A 16,621-nucleotide genomic window follows, 5' to 3' on the forward strand; every position below is an offset into this window, starting at 1 on the left:
CGAAATGCTTATAACCTCCACGTGTCTCGACACTCATATGACCACACACATCAATATGCACTAACTCAAGCAAATCATTGGCCCCATACCCATTTGCCAAAAAATGGACCCTTGATCATTTTACTCTCCAAACAGAATTCACAGATTGAAAACTCATCAAGTTCCAATGAGCCCCGAAGCCCATTCTTAACCAGTCTTTAGATCCTATTTGGATTAATGTGTCCAAGACATTAGTGCCATAGATATGCCTCATCAGTGAAAGGAATATTTCTTTTTAATGGCAAAGGATTAGAGTTAGGTTTTATAGAGTTATTAGCAATATATGATTTAGGAGTCATAATATACAGACCATCAATAAGAGAACTAGAATAGATAAACATTTTACATTTCTTTATTACCGCAATATCCTTCAAAATAGAAGATAGAAGGTACATAAAGACGGTTTTTTGATAAAATTAAAACTCTATCCAAAATACGAATTAAAAACTTAGTCACTCAGTCTTTTGGTCTCCTGAAACTCCTAAAACATATTACTGACATGATTAGTGGACCCTGAATCCACACAACAAAAAATAGTGAAATTCACCACCAAACATATTTCAACTAAGAATGAAGTATACGCACCTTGGCACTTGGAAGTCGAATGCTTGAAACACTTTCCCTTTGGTGTAGCCTTGGCTGCTTTATTATTCCTTACCATGTTCACTCCTAAGGCAACTTGCTTTCCTGCTTGCTTGGTGCCTTTCTTCTTCCTTGAGCCATATTCACGTACACTTACCTTGCCTTTTAGTATGCCTTTCGCTATGACAAGCTCAATATTCAGTAATCCGTACAAGTTAATTATAAGACTTTTTCATCATTAAAACATTGAGTCTGAATTGATTAAATGACCTTGGCAGGGAATGGAGGATTATATATATCCACCTGAGATTATATATCAATCTTTGCACCCCCAAGACCTTTAATACATTAAAAAATGCGATCATTTCATCCATTTTGGCATTGAGAAGGCTCTTCATCGTGTCTTGCCTAACAGCACGACCTTGATAACTAGACATCTCCTTCAAATTAAGCATGCATGATATCTGAAGCAAGTGGCATGTCCTGCATCTGATGCTGGAGTGCATTTGACAAAGATGTCAAAATGTAGTACTTTGCCAATCTCATTTGACATTTTCAATTTAAAAATAATAGACAACAAGCAATATAATATGGAACCCACAAACCTAATATATACTAAAAAACTTAGGGTTTATCTTTGTTTTTTTGTCCAAAAATAAGGTTTAATTTTATTTAAAACTTTGTTTTATAGAAATATATTGTTTCCTTTAATTTATTTAAAAACCCATTTTTTGGGAAAAAAAAAAAAAAATCACTTATGCTGTCACTTTTTTCTTGGGGAATAGTCAAGAATAGTCCAATTGGACATTTTCTAAGTATTACACTAATGCTTAGGCCCAAAAATACTCTAAACGGGCCAAAAACATTAAAAGACTTTTTAATTAATTTTGGACTTAATTACCTAAAACACTTTTTAAGCCCAAGACTTAATTAAAATAGATCAAATGCACTTTTAAGCATCTTTTTTTTACACATCTTCTAAAATCTAATCATAACATCACATCCTTTGAAATTCTTGTAAAAACAATGGGATTCTTTAACTGGTTTAATTGAAATTTGCATAGTTAACATGCAACTATATATATATATATATAACAGTTTTTTCACAATGAATGCGCTTTCTTTGGGGTCCTCAATACGTCGAAGATAGTAAATTATTCAAGATGCTTTTGTACTTTGTGTAGGGGTCTATTTATAGGCTTGGATTAGTCCTCCTTGTTTGAGTTGGTTTGAGTTTCCAGAATTGAAATAGAATTCAACAGCTATCATGTATAGATAAACCTTCAATAACTATTCTGTAGAAATAAACCTAAACGATTATCTTGTAGAGATACACTAGGATTCATGGGAGTTTGAGCCTATCAACGTGGGCCTATCATCGGCCATTGAGCCTAAAATTTGGTGAGGTTGTAGTTTGAATTTATTCCCAACAATATATATGATGATATATTTCATAAGGATATATAGTTTTAGATCTCATGCATGCATGTGGTAGTTTTTTAACATGCTTAACATGATCATAACATGAAAGTAAAACTTTAAATTTTAAAAGGATGTGATTTCATGCAAGAACACGTGACTACCATCAATCATGCATAAACCTAACCTTTTTTATGAAAGGTTTTGAAAAGAGGGAGATGAACTTACACGTGATACTCGAAGTTTCTGAACAAAAACTGATTTGGGCTCTTCTCTTTGCCACCGTTTGATGTTTTTTCTCAAACAAAAGTATGGGTTTTGAAGTTACGGGGTACCCGAATTGGGTGTGCTGTAGGTTTTGGAGTTCTTGTGAAGGTAGCTTGAAGAAAACAATTGAGAAGATGAGAGGGAAAGAGAAACGGCCGAATTGGGGTTTAGAGGTCTCTAGCGTTTGATCTAGCTCTTTTGACAAATAGGATATACTTATGCCTAGTGTCGTATTAGAGTCCAATAAGAAATCAATTTCTTATAAGAAGTTTGATTCCGATTCTTGCAATTAATGCATGGATATAGACAAGGAGTACTAAATCTAGAAGTTCCCTCTTGTATCACTCCAAGAATGAGGTGACTTTTAAAATCATCATTTGATCAAAATTCAATAATGATCAATTACAAGACAATAGTAATTTTAGAAGCCACCTTATTTTTTGAGTAACATAAGAATGACTTCTAGCATTTTTTGATTCTCATCGGCCTTGTTCTATTTGTCATTGGGATTTCTAATCCTTGTGTCCGTTCTCAACTTGGGTTGGGACTTGTATTCTCAAAGCAGGTCAATTAACTTAGTATGTAAGAAGGTATTTGGTACATCAATTTTCTTTCAAATGGAAAAATCTTGAATGCTGCAGCATATGAAAAAAAAAAAAAGGTGAAAGAAAATATTAATTATCTAGAAATAGGATTTAAAATAGTTAAAAAGGAAAAGATGGGTGTCAAAAGAAAATTCAGATAAACGTAGACTGATTTGACTTAGTGTTATAAAAAGAAAAACAATATATATATATATATATCGTAGTTTTTTTAATAATCCAAATTTAATTTTACTAACAAGATCACTAGCTCTCTTACCTCTTGTTTAGAGAGAAAAGCTATGAAATTAAACCTTCTAGGTTTTCCATCCGTCTCTTTGTTTTTGTTTCTCTGTTATTATTTTTATATTTGTGCATGTTTGTTTTTGTTGTTTGTGAGTTTAAGTCTTCTTGTTTCTTGTGGCATTATCTTGTTGTGGAGTCATTTGTATTCATAGTTTTTTACTCCTTGACTACAAATTCTGTTTTGATTACGACAGTCTCCCCATCCTCAACCACCCCCCTGGTGGTGGTTGTTGTTACCTGGGTGGTGGTTGTTGTTACCTAATAGAAATTCAGATAAGGTTTAAGGGTCTTTTAAGACTCATGCCCCTTTGCATCCCCTTAACTAGGGATTCGTATATGGTTGAAAGGTCTCTTGAGGATCATGCTCATGCTCGTTTGGCTAGGGTTAAAAGGGTCTTTTGAGGGTTATACCCTATACGCGTCCCCTTTATTAGGGGTTTGGCTAGGGTTGAAGGATCTCGAGTTATGCCCAGGGGCTTTGAGAGGGGGCATATTACATATGAGAAATGTTAGGGGTACTAATTTTTTTACTAATATATGGGTATTAACATGATGTGAAGCTTATTTGTTGGAGATGATCAAAATAATTAATAAAAAAAAAAATGCTACAAATACCAATAAATAAGCTTCACATTATGTTAGTACTCATCTATTAGTAAAAGAATTAGTACTCCTATCATTTCTCATTACATATATATAAAAAGTAAAACCTAAATTCATAAACTATGTTGCGATTTGGCGATTTCAAATTCATGATTTGGAAATTCAATCATCCAAATTTCTCTTCTTCAAGCCATTAAAAAATTCAAATAAAGTGTTTAATTATTTTTTTTGAGAGGTTTGTAATCAAATTTGTACACTAATTTATTAAACAATATAGATTAATTGTTTATGAATATAAAAAGCAAAAATAAATTATAATTTACATTTATATGTTTTAAACAATAATTAATTAATTAATTTACTTTGTTAACTATATTATTTAATATTTTTAATAAATTTTTGTTCAATTTTATTTTTTAATCTTGACCCCTCTTAACCAAAAAACCTGGCTTTGTCACCGGTTATGCCCTTGCCTGCATCTTCTGTTTTGCTGCCTATACCGTTTTATATAGTATATTTCTTTGTTTTTGCCCAATTTCTTGGTTTTATATTTAATTTGAGATCATTTATGGACCAATTTCTTTCTTCTTTTTTTTTTCAATTTTGACATTGTTTTTTTCATTTGGATTTGTTATCAAGAACTCACCTCTCTTGAATTTTTGTTTCATTGTACTCCTTATCAAGGGCGAACCCACGCATGTTGTCATCCCCCCAAAAATTTTACAAATTTTCATAAATGTCTTTCAAATATACCAATTTTATAAATTTGTCTATCCAAAATCATATATTTGTCCTGCAAAATATTATTTGTGTCCCTTTTTAATTCTTTTTTTAGTTTTGCCCCCCCAAAAAAATTACTTCTCCCCTTTTAATTATTTTAATTTATCATTATTATTATTATTATTTTGCCCCCTCTTTCAACATAAAAACTCCTCAAATACTCAATTCATTTAGTTTCCATCTATATTCTAGTTCACTTATAATCAAAAACTTAATTTAGTTTGGGACTCTCATTGAATATATAAAAGACAAAATTAAATGGTTTTGGCTTGGTTTTTTGAGTGGTTATTTTGGGTCATTTAGGTTTACGATATTTGTTTTGACATCATAAGTTAAATGGTTTAATAATTTATGATTGCAAAATTGTTTGGCTCGACTCTTGTCTCTTAGCATTGTTATTATTTGGGGCTCCGGGTGATTGTTAGGTAAAAAAGTTCACACTTAAAGATACCTTTTTCTTGGACCCTCTAAATTGTGTTTAGTCAATTTTGCTTATTTTTTTTTCCTGAGTTATTAATTTGCTAATTATTTATATTATTATGTATTTGCGATGCATGAGATTAAATATATAACTTTTATGCTTTATTTTATATAAACATGCACAAACACGTATAAAACTATTACACGTATCTATGTGATTTTTTATTTATATAAGTCGGTGAATTCACGCGGTTCACAGGGACGGCCGGCGAGGTTTAATACATCAACTTAAACAAAGAAAAAATCAGATGGTGTAGAGTTGGGGACCCACCAAAGAAGCGAAAATCGGGAATTGTTCATGCACCTTCCCCTCTTTTCCGCCTCCTCCTCCTTCCCTTCAAAATCTCTCAAATTTATAATTTTAAATTAAAAGAAAGATTTCCTTGATTTCTTCTCACAATAAATCATTCCTGCTCCTCCACAATGAACAACAACGACAAAAATTACCGCTGCAGCGACAACGACACAACACCCTCTTCTTCTTCTTCTTTTGTTTTACCGACCTCGAGATCTTTGTCTTTGTCTTCGCCGGCTTCCTTCACCGGAGGGACTTTCAGACTCGGCTTCTGCATCACTGCTGTCTACAGGTCAGTATAGCAGTATTTATGGTTGCCCTTTGATTCTTTTATGATTCGAATGCGTTATGACTTATGTGGGTTTGGATTTTGGGAAGAACCATCTGGGTTTCGTTTGGTTGCCAAGAAATCGTGAGAAAGTCATGGTAAAATGGAATTGAAGCTTCCCATTTTCTGTCTTTGCACATGGTTTGTTTTACTTGCATTTCCGTCGACGAAAACAAGGTTTTTTTTGGTTTTTTTCTGTCTGAAAGCCTTTAAGATGGGGCTACACGCGCCACGGCCACCATGAGTCTTTTACATTAGATCCAGGTAGAAAGAGTGGGGTTTGGCATGCAAAACCAATACCATCATCAATACAGGAAATGCTGGCGTTTAACCAAGTGTTGCATGCTCGTTGGCATGGTAAATGCCAAATGGTGTGTTATTTGTTGTTGTTCAATCTTTTTTATTTTTTATTTTTGGTGAGATGTCATAAAATTGTGTACACAAACACAATGGCTTACTTGGATTACTCAATTGGGTTGGTGTTTTACCTCCATTGTTTTCTTTGAAATGGGTGTAATTATCAATAAAGCAAGGTATGTTAGTGACATCGGAACAGATAAATGAGTGTTGGAGTAAAAGGCAGTTTATTGTTATTATTTTGCGCACTTTCTGTAGTTAGAATAGTATTCTGGGTGCAACAATGTGTTGAAATTGTCTAATAGATTTTGATAACATGAATAGGAGCTCATGTGATGTGTAATAGTTGTATATGGGGAATTTATGCTGAAACAATTGCTTAATGAGCCTAATGGGGAGATGCTTTTCCATTTTACCTTCCAATTGTTGTTGTTTATCTTCTCCCCACATACACACACAGAAAGAAAACCAATTTTTCCCTATGGTGAAAGAATAACTGATTCGCTAGGTCTACTTATTTAGTTTGGACAATAATATGGCTGTGGGTGTCATTTGACGGATTGATGGTTCTGGGTGCAAAATTGAAGAAACCCATATGCCACACGGAAGACTTCCTTATATGGAGTTATCAGTAGCTTATGATGTTGAGCATACGTGTTCTACACAGAGGATTCGGCACGAGCTGTGGCCACTGGAGGAAATTGATCCAAAGAAGGCAAAGTTCCCATGTTGTTTAGTTTGGACTCCACTCCCAGTAGTCTCGTGGTTGGCGCCTTTCATTGGGCATGTTGGCATTTGCCGGGAGGACGGAGCTATTTTAGACTTCTCAGGATCCAATTTCGTAAATGTTGATGATTTTGCATTTGGTGCTGTAGCAAGATATCTTCAGCTTGATAGAGAACAGGTACTGTCGATATTCTGCCCCATTGTGTACTATTTTGGTGCTTTAGCAAGATACCTCTTTGGAGCTCATGTGATGTGTAAAGAGTTAATGTTGACTGTTTAGACTTTAGAGCTATCTATCTATCTATCTCTCTATGGATCAATTGACAATTTTGTTGTGGAATCTGAATGTTATTGCAGTGCTGCTTTCCCCCAAACCTATCTGGGCACACCTGCAAGAATGGCTACAGGCATGCAGAGTATGGAACATCAATCACATGGGATGATGCCATACGGTCAAGTATGCGTTACTTTGAGCATAAATCCTACAACCTCTTTACATGCAACTGCCACTCATTTATTGCCAACTGCCTTAATCGGCTCTGCTATGGTGGATCAATGAGTTGGAATATGATAAATGTGGCAGCTCTTATACTATATAAGGGGCATTGGGTTGATAGCATGTCAATCTTAAGATCATTCCTCCCCTTTATGGTGGTGCTATGCCTCGGTGTTGCCATTGTCGGGTGGCCGTTCTTGATCGGGCTGCTATCCTTCTCTATCCTCCTTATTGGGTGGTTTCTTATGGGAACTTATTGTGTCAAAAACTTGTTAGAATGCTAGTTCATAAGAGTTGTTCAAAGGAACTAGATATGTAGAATGGGTGTTGAAACAATCGAAAAGGAGTTATGTAAGTTTTTTGGGAGTCTTTGTTATCAAAAGTCATGCTAGCCAGCATAAAGAAACTGTTTCAAGTGTCGATTATCAGTTTAAGGATAATTGAATATTCAGCACCATTATCCTCTCTCTCTCTTTCTCTCTCTCCTTGGCCTTAAAAATTTTGAACGTGGTAGATTTGATTATTCTATTTGGACACTGGAACTGGAGTGACTTAAGGGGGCAGGATGCTTGCACCTGTGAGAAGCAGGGACAAAATAATTGACATCTGAAACAATCTTGGATAGCTCCCATTCGGAGTATGTCCATTAAGAAAAAAATATATATATTACTAGTAATGTGATTTAGTAGACTGTTATACTACTAAAACAATGTGATAGTAGAAATTAACTATATATATATATATATATATATATATATATATATAGCATTACTCTTATTTTTATCCACTATTGAGCACGCTTAAGTCACATTGAAATCCCAACATTTCTTGCAATTCACATTCAAAATGAACAACCAATCTTGCCACATGACATTAAAGAAAACAAAATAATAAAAAGTAAACTAGGTAAAAGGGTGTTCAAATCACCTTTGAGATGGTTAGCCATTCCAAGAAGTTGATTGAGATGGTCCAACAACCCCCTCTGTCATTGAGAAGTGGTCAACCAACGCAGCGATATAGTTGAGGTGATTTGACCACTCCGAACAAAGTGACCAACCACTCCCTTCGGGGTGAAAGGGTGGTTAGCCACCCTCCGCCACGACCGATACACCATTTAGGAGGAGATGGGTAAGACCACCACCTTGAGGAGTGGCTTCAAAAGCATACGTGGCAGATCCAGGCCGTTCTCATTTTGAGAATTATAGGTCTTGCAATTCTAAATGGAATAACATGTCCCAATACCAAGGTAACAAGCAAAACAGTTCTATTATAAGCAGTGCCTGATTTGACAAAAATCACATAGAGATTTAATAGCATTTGAGGATCAAGACAGGACGGCTCTATCATTCTTTTTCATCTTCGATGCTTATGTTTAAAATATAAGCATTGTCCCACATTACTGGACAGTTGATAAATATATCTCATGCTCCATACTTGGGGGCCTTCCAAAGCTTAAAGGCAACCTCATGCAGAAACCTATCTGCTGGTATCACAAGAACTCCACCATGCTGCGCAAAGAAAAAGAGGAGAAAATTATTTATTATATACATGGTCAAGTATTAAGCAACTATACAAAATATATGTTAACCGATTAAAGCCCAGACAAATTAAACTCAAGACAAAATTAGTGTCCCCAGAGTTGTCAGATTGGGATTCTTTTACACACGCCAGGCTGAGACAGAGTACTACGCAAGCCATAAAAACGCAAGCCATGAAAGTATGTACCAACACAAGTACATACATATTCATATTAAAGAAATGTTTGGGGTATCAACTCTTTTACGAACAGAGGCTTACTAAACTGATGTATAGCTTATTCATTGAAAAAAAAACAAAACAATTAATAAGATAAATGTAATGAGTACCAATGAATAAGCTACACATTAGTTTAGTAAGCCTCTATTAGTAAAAAAGTTTGTACCTAATATTTCCCTTCATATTAATATATAAAAGCAACTATGCATAAACTATAACAGTGTATCCTAGGAAAAGGTTATGAAATGAACTTCAAAACTAAATGAATTTTAAGGCATAAAATCTTAAGCTAGTGCACTTGTGGACACAGATTACTAGTCAATACAATAAATTTCTCAACAATTCTAGCTGGTTCCATGTCATGATGGTAAAAAAATTTCACTAGGCTGAAAATGTACAAGGCCATTATTAGAAGTACATTTTATTCCATATCACATCTCCACAATGTAAAGAACATGCAAGAGAGCATATAGTTGGAATTAAAATACCATACAATATGCACATATATATATCTGTGTGTGTGTGTGTGTGTGTGTCTGATAACTTTAACTTGTACCTCCTTAAAATCTTTGAAGGAAAATGCCTCTGCCATATCCTTGCGGGTTACACCATACTGCCATTGAGCAATCAACATTGGGCAATGGTGCCTGTTCAACATAAATTAGCTGGAGCTGTAACAAATGTTTAAGAAGTGCTGGAAACCACCAGGTTTTTACTCACCTAACATCTTTCCGCGGATTCTCTCCTCTCACAGTGTAACTTTGACGAGGGAAGAGCACCGAAAGATCAGAGTTCTTCTCATCTTTATTAATCAAAACTGACAATTTGGGATCATTGTCCTCTGGGACATTGCCATAACTCATCACGAGGGACAAATGCAAACGAGAACTGATTTCAGATCCAGGTTGGGCTATCTGCACTATACCACCAACCAAGGCATTGACATACACCGTGTCATCGGCAACAGCTTTGTTTCTCTCACCATTTACCTTTTCACCATCCCCAATGTGCACAAAAATTAAATCATACTCGCTTATCTCTAGTGTCTTCCCTTCTTTAAACCCAAGCAAATTTAGCAACTTAGAGGCCACAACATCAGCTGGTAGTTCCGCAAGGCAAGGTAGATTTTTCATTAAGTCATCAAATTCCAACACAGAACAGCCAATTTTGGCACCAAAAGATTTCAAACTTGGGTTGTTTGTGATTATAGCAGCTTTCATACCCATGAACCTGACGTTAGAAAGCATGTTGGTTGATATTGTCTAACTACATTTAAACATATAAGACAGCAACTACAGAAAATTGAAGAGAAAAATAATACCTCTCATCTATGGTTGGCATTTTAGCGGTATTGCCACTCTGAAAAACCAACACATCATATTTTTTTTTAGTACACTTAATCATAAAACCACCCTCTCTGACGCTAAAAGTATGGGGATCTCACCTTGTCGAGATGAGCTTCACAAGCATCCAGCAGTACTGCAAACTCCCTAACTACTCTCTCATCCTCACTTTCTGCAATCTAAATTCAAGTCAATCTCAATGATCATGAATTGAACAACTTCAAAAGTAAATTGAGGAGGAAAAGAATGCTGAATAACCATGAAACAGAACCAGCATAAGGTGGTTTAAATTGGATCATCTGCAAAGCGCATATATGGGTTTTTTAGACCTATGACAATAATGCATATTTAGTAAAACTTATACCCCTCAAGAGCTCTATGCTAGATCTTGGGCACCAATTGAACTTCTGCATCTAATAGGTTGGATAAACTAATATCCTCTCGGGGAAGATGAAAAACCCACCTCACAAAATAAGTTTCCTATGAAATTTGCTAAGTTCACTTTAATCTAGCCACCTCAATTGCATGGAGCTCATCAAAACTGAAGGCTTTAAAGGCAAACCAAATACAGAGTAAGCATCAATTTAATTTTATATTCTTTAACGCATCCAACTAGTAATTTTTTTTATACCAAGGAATTTGATAAAAAAAAAAAAATCGAAAGTTTCACTTTTGCACTATGTAGACAAGCATCAAACTATTTTTATTTTTATTTTTTATGTATGACTAATAAAAGAAATTAAGTTGTAAATTGAAGAGTGCGATGGATATATCAATTTAAAGCAAATTAGAGGGAAAAAGGAAAGAGAAGGAGAGAGAGAGAGAGAGTAGAACCAGAGGGAGGGGCATTGGGTAGGGACAAGAAGCCACAGGAAGCTTTGGACGCGAGAGAGTGGAGATGATTGTGAGATGGGTCGATGAAACGCGCCAACCCATCCCCGTACAACACCAGTGCTCGGCTTGGTTTGTCCGCCATTTCCCTCTGTCTCTTCTTCTTCTTCTTCTCTTCTTTGTTTTAAAGCTGCGGAAAAGAGAGCAATGGTTCTCTTTTGAAACGTGGGGTTTGATACAGCGAATATTGCATACGTGGCACTTGATGGTAGATAAAATAGGGTATTTTTTTTATTTTTTGTTCTGATCAAAAGAATTTTATCATAAAATAAAAAAAGTTTTTTTAAAAAAAAAAAACACTCTAAGACTCCGTTTATTTTGATGTAAAATAATTTTTGAAAATATTTTTTCGTATTTTCAGGTGTTTAGTGACAAAAAATATTTTCTGTTTGACTAAAAAAGCCTCTTTAATTTTCAAAAAATAGTTACCACTTTTGAAAATCATAAACAATTTTTTCGAATTTAAGCATCTCATCCTCAAAAATGTTTATTTAGCATACCAAAGTGACCACTTTTGGTATGCTAAATAGCTCTCTAAAGTAGAATGGCTATTACTTTGTTTGGTTGCACACCGATTATTCCTTAAATTGAGGAATAGCCATTCATCCATCAATAAAATGAGTTTATGATTTTTTTAAAATTTTTTTTTGGATAAATGTAAAATCAATCCATGCGATTGGCCTCAATTACAAATCGCTAATTGCAATATAAAAAATAATTTAGAAATTCTCGAATTAAACCAAAATAACAATTTAATCCCTATAAACAATAGGATGAAAAGGGACCGTCAGGTCAAGCAATTGGCGAGAGCAGTAAAGTATAAGTAATTCTAAGAGGCCTACTTGTGTCCTATTAAGAATGATGTAGCTATTAAAATCATCACTAAGCTTGTGATTAATCATTATTGAGTTTTGATCCAAGAGTGATTTTCATAGCTACATTATTCTTAGTAAGATACAAGTAGGCCATTTAAAATTACTTGTAAAATAGAGGCCAACTTGAAGAGTTATAATGAAAATCCAACTTAAGAAATATTGTCAAGATTCGGGAAGCAATACATCAATAAATTTTTAGACGATTTTATTTGGGATAAACACTTAAAAATAACTTGCAAACAACTAATACAATTATATATATATATATTTCATTAGAAGATTGTCATTACCATTATCTTTTGGGCATGAATTCATCCAAGAACTTATGGCGCTGAAGATAGGAAGGGTTCAGGATTTTGCCAAAGACAGGAACACACCTTTTCTTCAAGCTGGCAATTATTCTTTTTACATTCAGAAAACTATATACAGAATGAGCAACAATTTGATCACCAGGAAAAACAACATACACATGGTAATCAAAGGAGAACTTTTGAGACAATGGCAGTATAGTTCTCTGCTCACTTGACAATACAGGCTTTACAATAGATCATAAAAATGGGGCTACATGGCTAGTTGGTGGGGTGTAATCATGGATCTCCTGGTACCACCATCCTGGCCTTTCTTGCAGTGACTGCCTTCGCCTGTTTTAGCAATGATGAATCATCTATCATGGGTCACAATTTAGATTTGCAGAAGTCATAAGGGCTTTTGAGAAAAAGAAATAATGAGTCATCTTTATTACTATGAAAACCACTAAATATGTAACTTAAGCTAAGAACACCCTTTTCCCTTGGTAGAAGGCACTTCATTCTGAGTCTTCCAATTTTGTGTTGAAAACAAAACTGGGAAATACTGTTGTCACATCCCTGGAAAATGTTACAAGTATTAACAAGCTGGGCTTGTAGATTCAAAGAAGGGCATATAAAGATATAAGGCCAGTAACATACTTCAAATAAGGAAGAGTCATGTTTCTCAAGAGGCTCGGGTGTCGAATCACAAAATCCTTCCACTCTTCTCTACTGATTCTATCATCCTTGTCGCTATCAGCATCTGCAAATGTCTACAAGAGTAAAGATCTTAATGAGTACTGATAAGCTCTAAAAGTAAAGAAATGCAAATTTGTATAGATGCTTACCTTGTCAATGATTGCCTCAAGAAGATCATCTGAAAGTGTCATCTCAGATTCCATCAAAATGGCAATTACCATTTGCCTAACCTGAAACAAACCAAAGGCTGCTAATTAAGCTGAAAAGGCTTGCACATTGACCCAAGCTTTCAACCATCAGCCCCATCCAATAAATACTCACCTCTTCTCGCTCGATAAACCCAGTTTGTCTTAGATCATACAGCCTAAATGCAACTGCAAGAACTCAACAAGAAACACAGAGGGGATGGATCCATGAACCACATTGACTGCAAAAAAAAAGTCTCTTGAACACTTACAATCGATTTTTTCATCGATGGGAGCATAGGGATGGAAGACATTGAGTGCATGGACAAATTCCTCAAATTCAATAACGCCATTTTTCTTTTCGTCAAAAAGATCAAAAACCTAGAAAAGAATATAGATTCAGATCATGAGAAAACAAAGAATTTTTTTCTAGTTTATTAGAGATGTTGGCATACATCCAATATAACCTCAGTAATTAGCAAGCAAATAAATGGATCAAGCTATAGGAGTCCACCAAGCGTTTAAAATTTAACAACTAGTAGCTGTACAAAAAATAGCCGCAAGTATCAAATGAACTGAGGTTACTGTTTCTATTTCATTGATTAGAGATTATGAGTCCACCAAACATTTAAAATTCAACGACTAGAAACTGTGTAAGGAACACATGAGGAATGAACTGAGTTTTCTATTTTCAATCCATTGGTTAAAGAGTTTGCAGAGTGGTTTTTTCTTTCTTAACAAAACTTCCTCTATAAGACACAGCAACCATTTGGATTTGTTGAATCAAGGTTGCTGGGAGTTCTACAGATTTAGAGAAAAGATCCTAACAAATCTGCAGAAACACAAGCATATTTCCATTATTTAGCCCACAAACATTTAAATCTAATATTGGACAGTAAATCATTTATCAAGAGGCTGGAGCTCACAGCTAGGCATTAGACAAACTCTTTTTCTTTACCTGTACTAATGGAAACTCGATTTCATCATGGAAGTTATTTATTTATTTATTTATCTTAATGTGGGTTTTCATCCACTATCAATTGTGAAACGTCCATGTCACCATAGTTTAATATCACCAATCAATTAGTTCAAAGCAAAGCCCAAAATACTGATATCATAAGAAGAAGAAGAGCCTGTTCCAGCCATTTACCCGGTCTACAAAAAGACTCTCGCCAGATGGAGTTTTGAACAGTGCAAATTGAAGCTCTTCCTACAAGATAACGAGCATTAATCATAACCATACAAGCATAGATTAAAATAAAACTTCATAAATGTGTTATAACTGTGACTGTGTACATAGACCACTCCATACTCAAATTGTAAGAAGAGGTAGTATATAAGTATTAAGCTGCCAATTGAGTATGAAGCATTCCCTTTCTGTCTTTTTCTTTTTTTCATTTGTCATTCAATAAAATAAAAAAATAAAATAAAATAGTTAACATCATAAGCCAAACCTACTTTGTGAGGATAGGTTTTCAAACATACACTACTCCAGCATTAGCCTCACTAGCTCAAAAACCATTTAACCATTCCTGCACTCAGCTTAGCTATGCCCTAACTGCTAATGGCCCAATAAAAATCCAAGCATATAAGAGGAACCATATTGATCCAATGTATTAATTTCACTTTTCATATTTATGGTCTTCCTAATGATACTATCAACCAATGAACTTGTCAGCTAATACTTCATAAGTCAGGCAAAAACATAAAGTTCATTTAAAAACACACACACGCAGACACACAAAAGTTAAAATTAAAAGGGTAAATAACACCCTTGGTATGGGATGAGTTCCATTTGCCAATCTGTGTTTTCTAAAGTATACTTTATCCACCTGAGGTTCACTCCACTAACATCCCTCATACATTGTTGATTAACATTATTATGCAATCAACATTTATAAACACCACTAGTGGCTGATTTATTTTAATCACAGAGTAAATATTTTTAAGAAAAATAAAATGCAAAATCCTGCAAAAGAATAGCAATCAAAGCATTCAAATTCACTCAACACACAATTTATTTACCTTGTGAATCAACCCATCGTCAATAATTGAATTACTCAACTTCTTATACAACTCGAACAACGCCTCTACTTCATTCGGCGTAACTGTATCATTACCAATAACACAAACAACCATTTAAATCTACATTGCCCATTCCATTAATCTCTTCAAAACACACAGCAGACGCACAGACACACAAGCAATTTTCAAGATATCATTTTAAGAACTCACTGCCCTCATTTTCTGCAAATCAAATTGAAGAATCAATTGGTCACACACCGAATCTTAAATTGAGCGAACTTGCAAAAGAGGATGGTGAATACGAAGCGTCCTGCCGGAGTCGCTTCGATGCTTAAATCAGAATTGGTTGAAGAAGGTAAAGAGCTTAAGGAATTATACTTACTCCCACTTCTTTAGACTCATTTTCCTGGTAATTTTTAAAATCAAAATCTAAAAAAAAAAAAATCCATTTCATTGGATGGTTTTAAAAATCACGTAGGTATCACAAAATTGTATAAATAAACATGAGAAAGTGTTTACGGACGAAGCACACCAAATAGAGAAAGGGCGAGAGATAAATTACATATGGTTTCATTGGCGAGGCGAGATACATCTTCAAAGCCGGACTCTCGTTTCTTGGGGCTCGGCCTGCACTCGAAGCAATCCGCCATAGCCAATACCAAAACCTCGAATATCCCTAGAAACGGTATAAACGCCGCACAGAGCCGCTCACCTACCGTCAAAGAGCTCGATCTCTGTTCAACCACAAATCACATTCATATCGCATATTATATAATAAAAAATAAAATAAAAAAGGCTTGAACTAGCACAAAAACATTAACATAAACAAAAACGAGATTCCGTTTCATTACCGAGGAATCCATGGTTGGATATTCAAGGCTTGTTTCTCTCCACAAAGAAAGATATCCGTTTGTACAAAACTCCGCGTTTTGTGCAGGTGCCGTGACGTCTCTCTTTTCCCTCGTGGTTTGTACAAGGAATTTTGATTGAATAAAAGGCGGTGAGATGTTAATTCTACTTTATTGAGACCACAAAGCAATTAAAAATAGGGTTAAATACTAAATTAGTCCCTAGGGTTTCATAACTTTATTTTTTCCTCCTTGGGGTTTCATTTTTATCACAGGAGGTCCCTGTGGTTTTGATAAGTGACCAAATTAGTCCATCCGTTAGTTGACCGTTAGTTGACCGTTAAACTGACACGTGAACCAATCAGATGTCGACAAGTGGCACATATATTAATTTTTTTTTAATTAAAAAAAATGTTTTTTTTAAAAAAAAAAATTTAAAAAAATATATTAAAAA

The 16,621-nt window shown here is 34.8% G+C and overlaps 3 protein-coding genes across 6 annotated transcripts; 1 reads left to right on the forward strand and 2 right to left on the reverse strand.

The window, feature by feature from the left end:
* Window positions 1-5,269: 5,269 nt before the first annotated feature.
* On the forward strand, window positions 5,270-7,721 carry LOC132184229 (protein REVERSION-TO-ETHYLENE SENSITIVITY1). Of its 2 annotated transcripts, none has more exons than XM_059597784.1 (3): window positions 5,270-5,644; window positions 6,560-6,941; window positions 7,121-7,721. In XM_059597784.1, the coding sequence occupies exons 2-3, from the start codon at window positions 6,633-6,635 to the stop codon at window positions 7,541-7,543; spliced, it is 732 nt and encodes a 243-aa protein (XP_059453767.1). In that variant the 5' UTR covers window positions 5,270-5,644; window positions 6,560-6,632; the 3' UTR covers window positions 7,544-7,721. The 2 variants fall into 2 exon arrangements, with proteins under 2 accessions (XP_059453767.1, XP_059453768.1); XM_059597785.1 differs by having other exon boundaries at window positions 6,625-6,941.
* Window positions 7,722-8,106: 385 nt separating this feature from the next.
* On the reverse strand, window positions 8,107-11,376 carry LOC132184316 (uncharacterized). 2 transcript variants are annotated; one of them, XM_059597899.1, is made up of 6 exons: window positions 11,192-11,376; window positions 10,459-10,529; window positions 10,336-10,373; window positions 9,735-10,244; window positions 9,571-9,661; window positions 8,107-8,767 (listed from the first exon to the last, which is right to left on the reverse strand). In XM_059597899.1, the coding sequence occupies exons 1-6, from the start codon at window positions 11,331-11,333 to the stop codon at window positions 8,681-8,683; spliced, it is 939 nt and encodes a 312-aa protein (XP_059453882.1). In that variant the 5' UTR covers window positions 11,334-11,376; the 3' UTR covers window positions 8,107-8,680. The 2 variants fall into 2 exon arrangements, with proteins under 2 accessions (XP_059453882.1, XP_059453883.1); XM_059597900.1 differs by having other exon boundaries at window positions 10,459-10,536.
* Window positions 11,377-12,501: 1,125 nt separating this feature from the next.
* On the reverse strand, window positions 12,502-16,279 carry LOC132184313 (calcineurin B-like protein 10). 2 transcript variants are annotated; one of them, XM_059597895.1, is made up of 9 exons: window positions 16,171-16,279; window positions 15,882-16,053; window positions 15,320-15,402; window positions 14,445-14,504; window positions 13,567-13,675; window positions 13,431-13,483; window positions 13,259-13,339; window positions 13,071-13,173; window positions 12,502-12,989 (listed from the first exon to the last, which is right to left on the reverse strand). In XM_059597895.1, the coding sequence occupies exons 1-8, from the start codon at window positions 16,180-16,182 to the stop codon at window positions 13,117-13,119; spliced, it is 627 nt and encodes a 208-aa protein (XP_059453878.1). In that variant the 5' UTR covers window positions 16,183-16,279; the 3' UTR covers window positions 12,502-12,989; window positions 13,071-13,116. The 2 variants fall into 2 exon arrangements, with proteins under 2 accessions (XP_059453878.1, XP_059453877.1); XM_059597894.1 differs by having other exon boundaries at window positions 13,071-13,183.
* Window positions 16,280-16,621: the final 342 nt, after the last annotated feature.

Source organism: Corylus avellana, chromosome ca6, assembly GCF_901000735.1.
Source record: "Corylus avellana chromosome ca6, CavTom2PMs-1.0".
In the NCBI taxonomy this organism is placed as follows: domain Eukaryota; kingdom Viridiplantae; phylum Streptophyta; class Magnoliopsida; order Fagales; family Betulaceae; genus Corylus; species Corylus avellana.

What these genes read in the sequence shown, in the direction of transcription:
- LOC132184229 (XM_059597784.1), top strand. Translation starts at nt 6,633, where the DNA reads ATGCCACACGGAAGACTTCCTTATATGGAGTTATCAGTAGCTTATGAT. An exon ending in TTCAGCTTGATAGAGAACAG is followed by an intron (nt 6,942 to 7,120) that starts GTACTGTCGATA and finishes ATGTTATTGCAG; the next exon opens with TGCTGCTTTCCCCCAAACCT.
- LOC132184316 (XM_059597899.1), bottom strand. Translation starts at nt 11,333, where the DNA reads ATGGCGGACAAACCAAGCCGAGCACTGGTGTTGTACGGGGATGGGTTG. An exon ending in ACCCAATGCCCCTCCCTCTG is followed by an intron (nt 10,530 to 11,191) that starts GTTCTACTCTCT and finishes TTTAGATTGCAG; the next exon opens with AAAGTGAGGATGAGAGAGTA. An exon ending in ATGCCAACCATAGATGAGAG is followed by an intron (nt 10,245 to 10,335) that starts GTATTATTTTTC and finishes TTCTAACGTCAG; the next exon opens with GTTCATGGGTATGAAAGCTG.
- LOC132184313 (XM_059597894.1), bottom strand. An exon ending in CCTCGCCAATGAAACCATAT is followed by an intron (nt 15,403 to 15,881) that starts GTAATTTATCTC and finishes GTAATGATACAG; the next exon opens with TTACGCCGAATGAAGTAGAG. An exon ending in AGAGTCTTTTTGTAGACCGG is followed by an intron (nt 13,676 to 14,444) that starts GTAAATGGCTGG and finishes ATTCTTTTCTAG; the next exon opens with GTTTTTGATCTTTTTGACGA.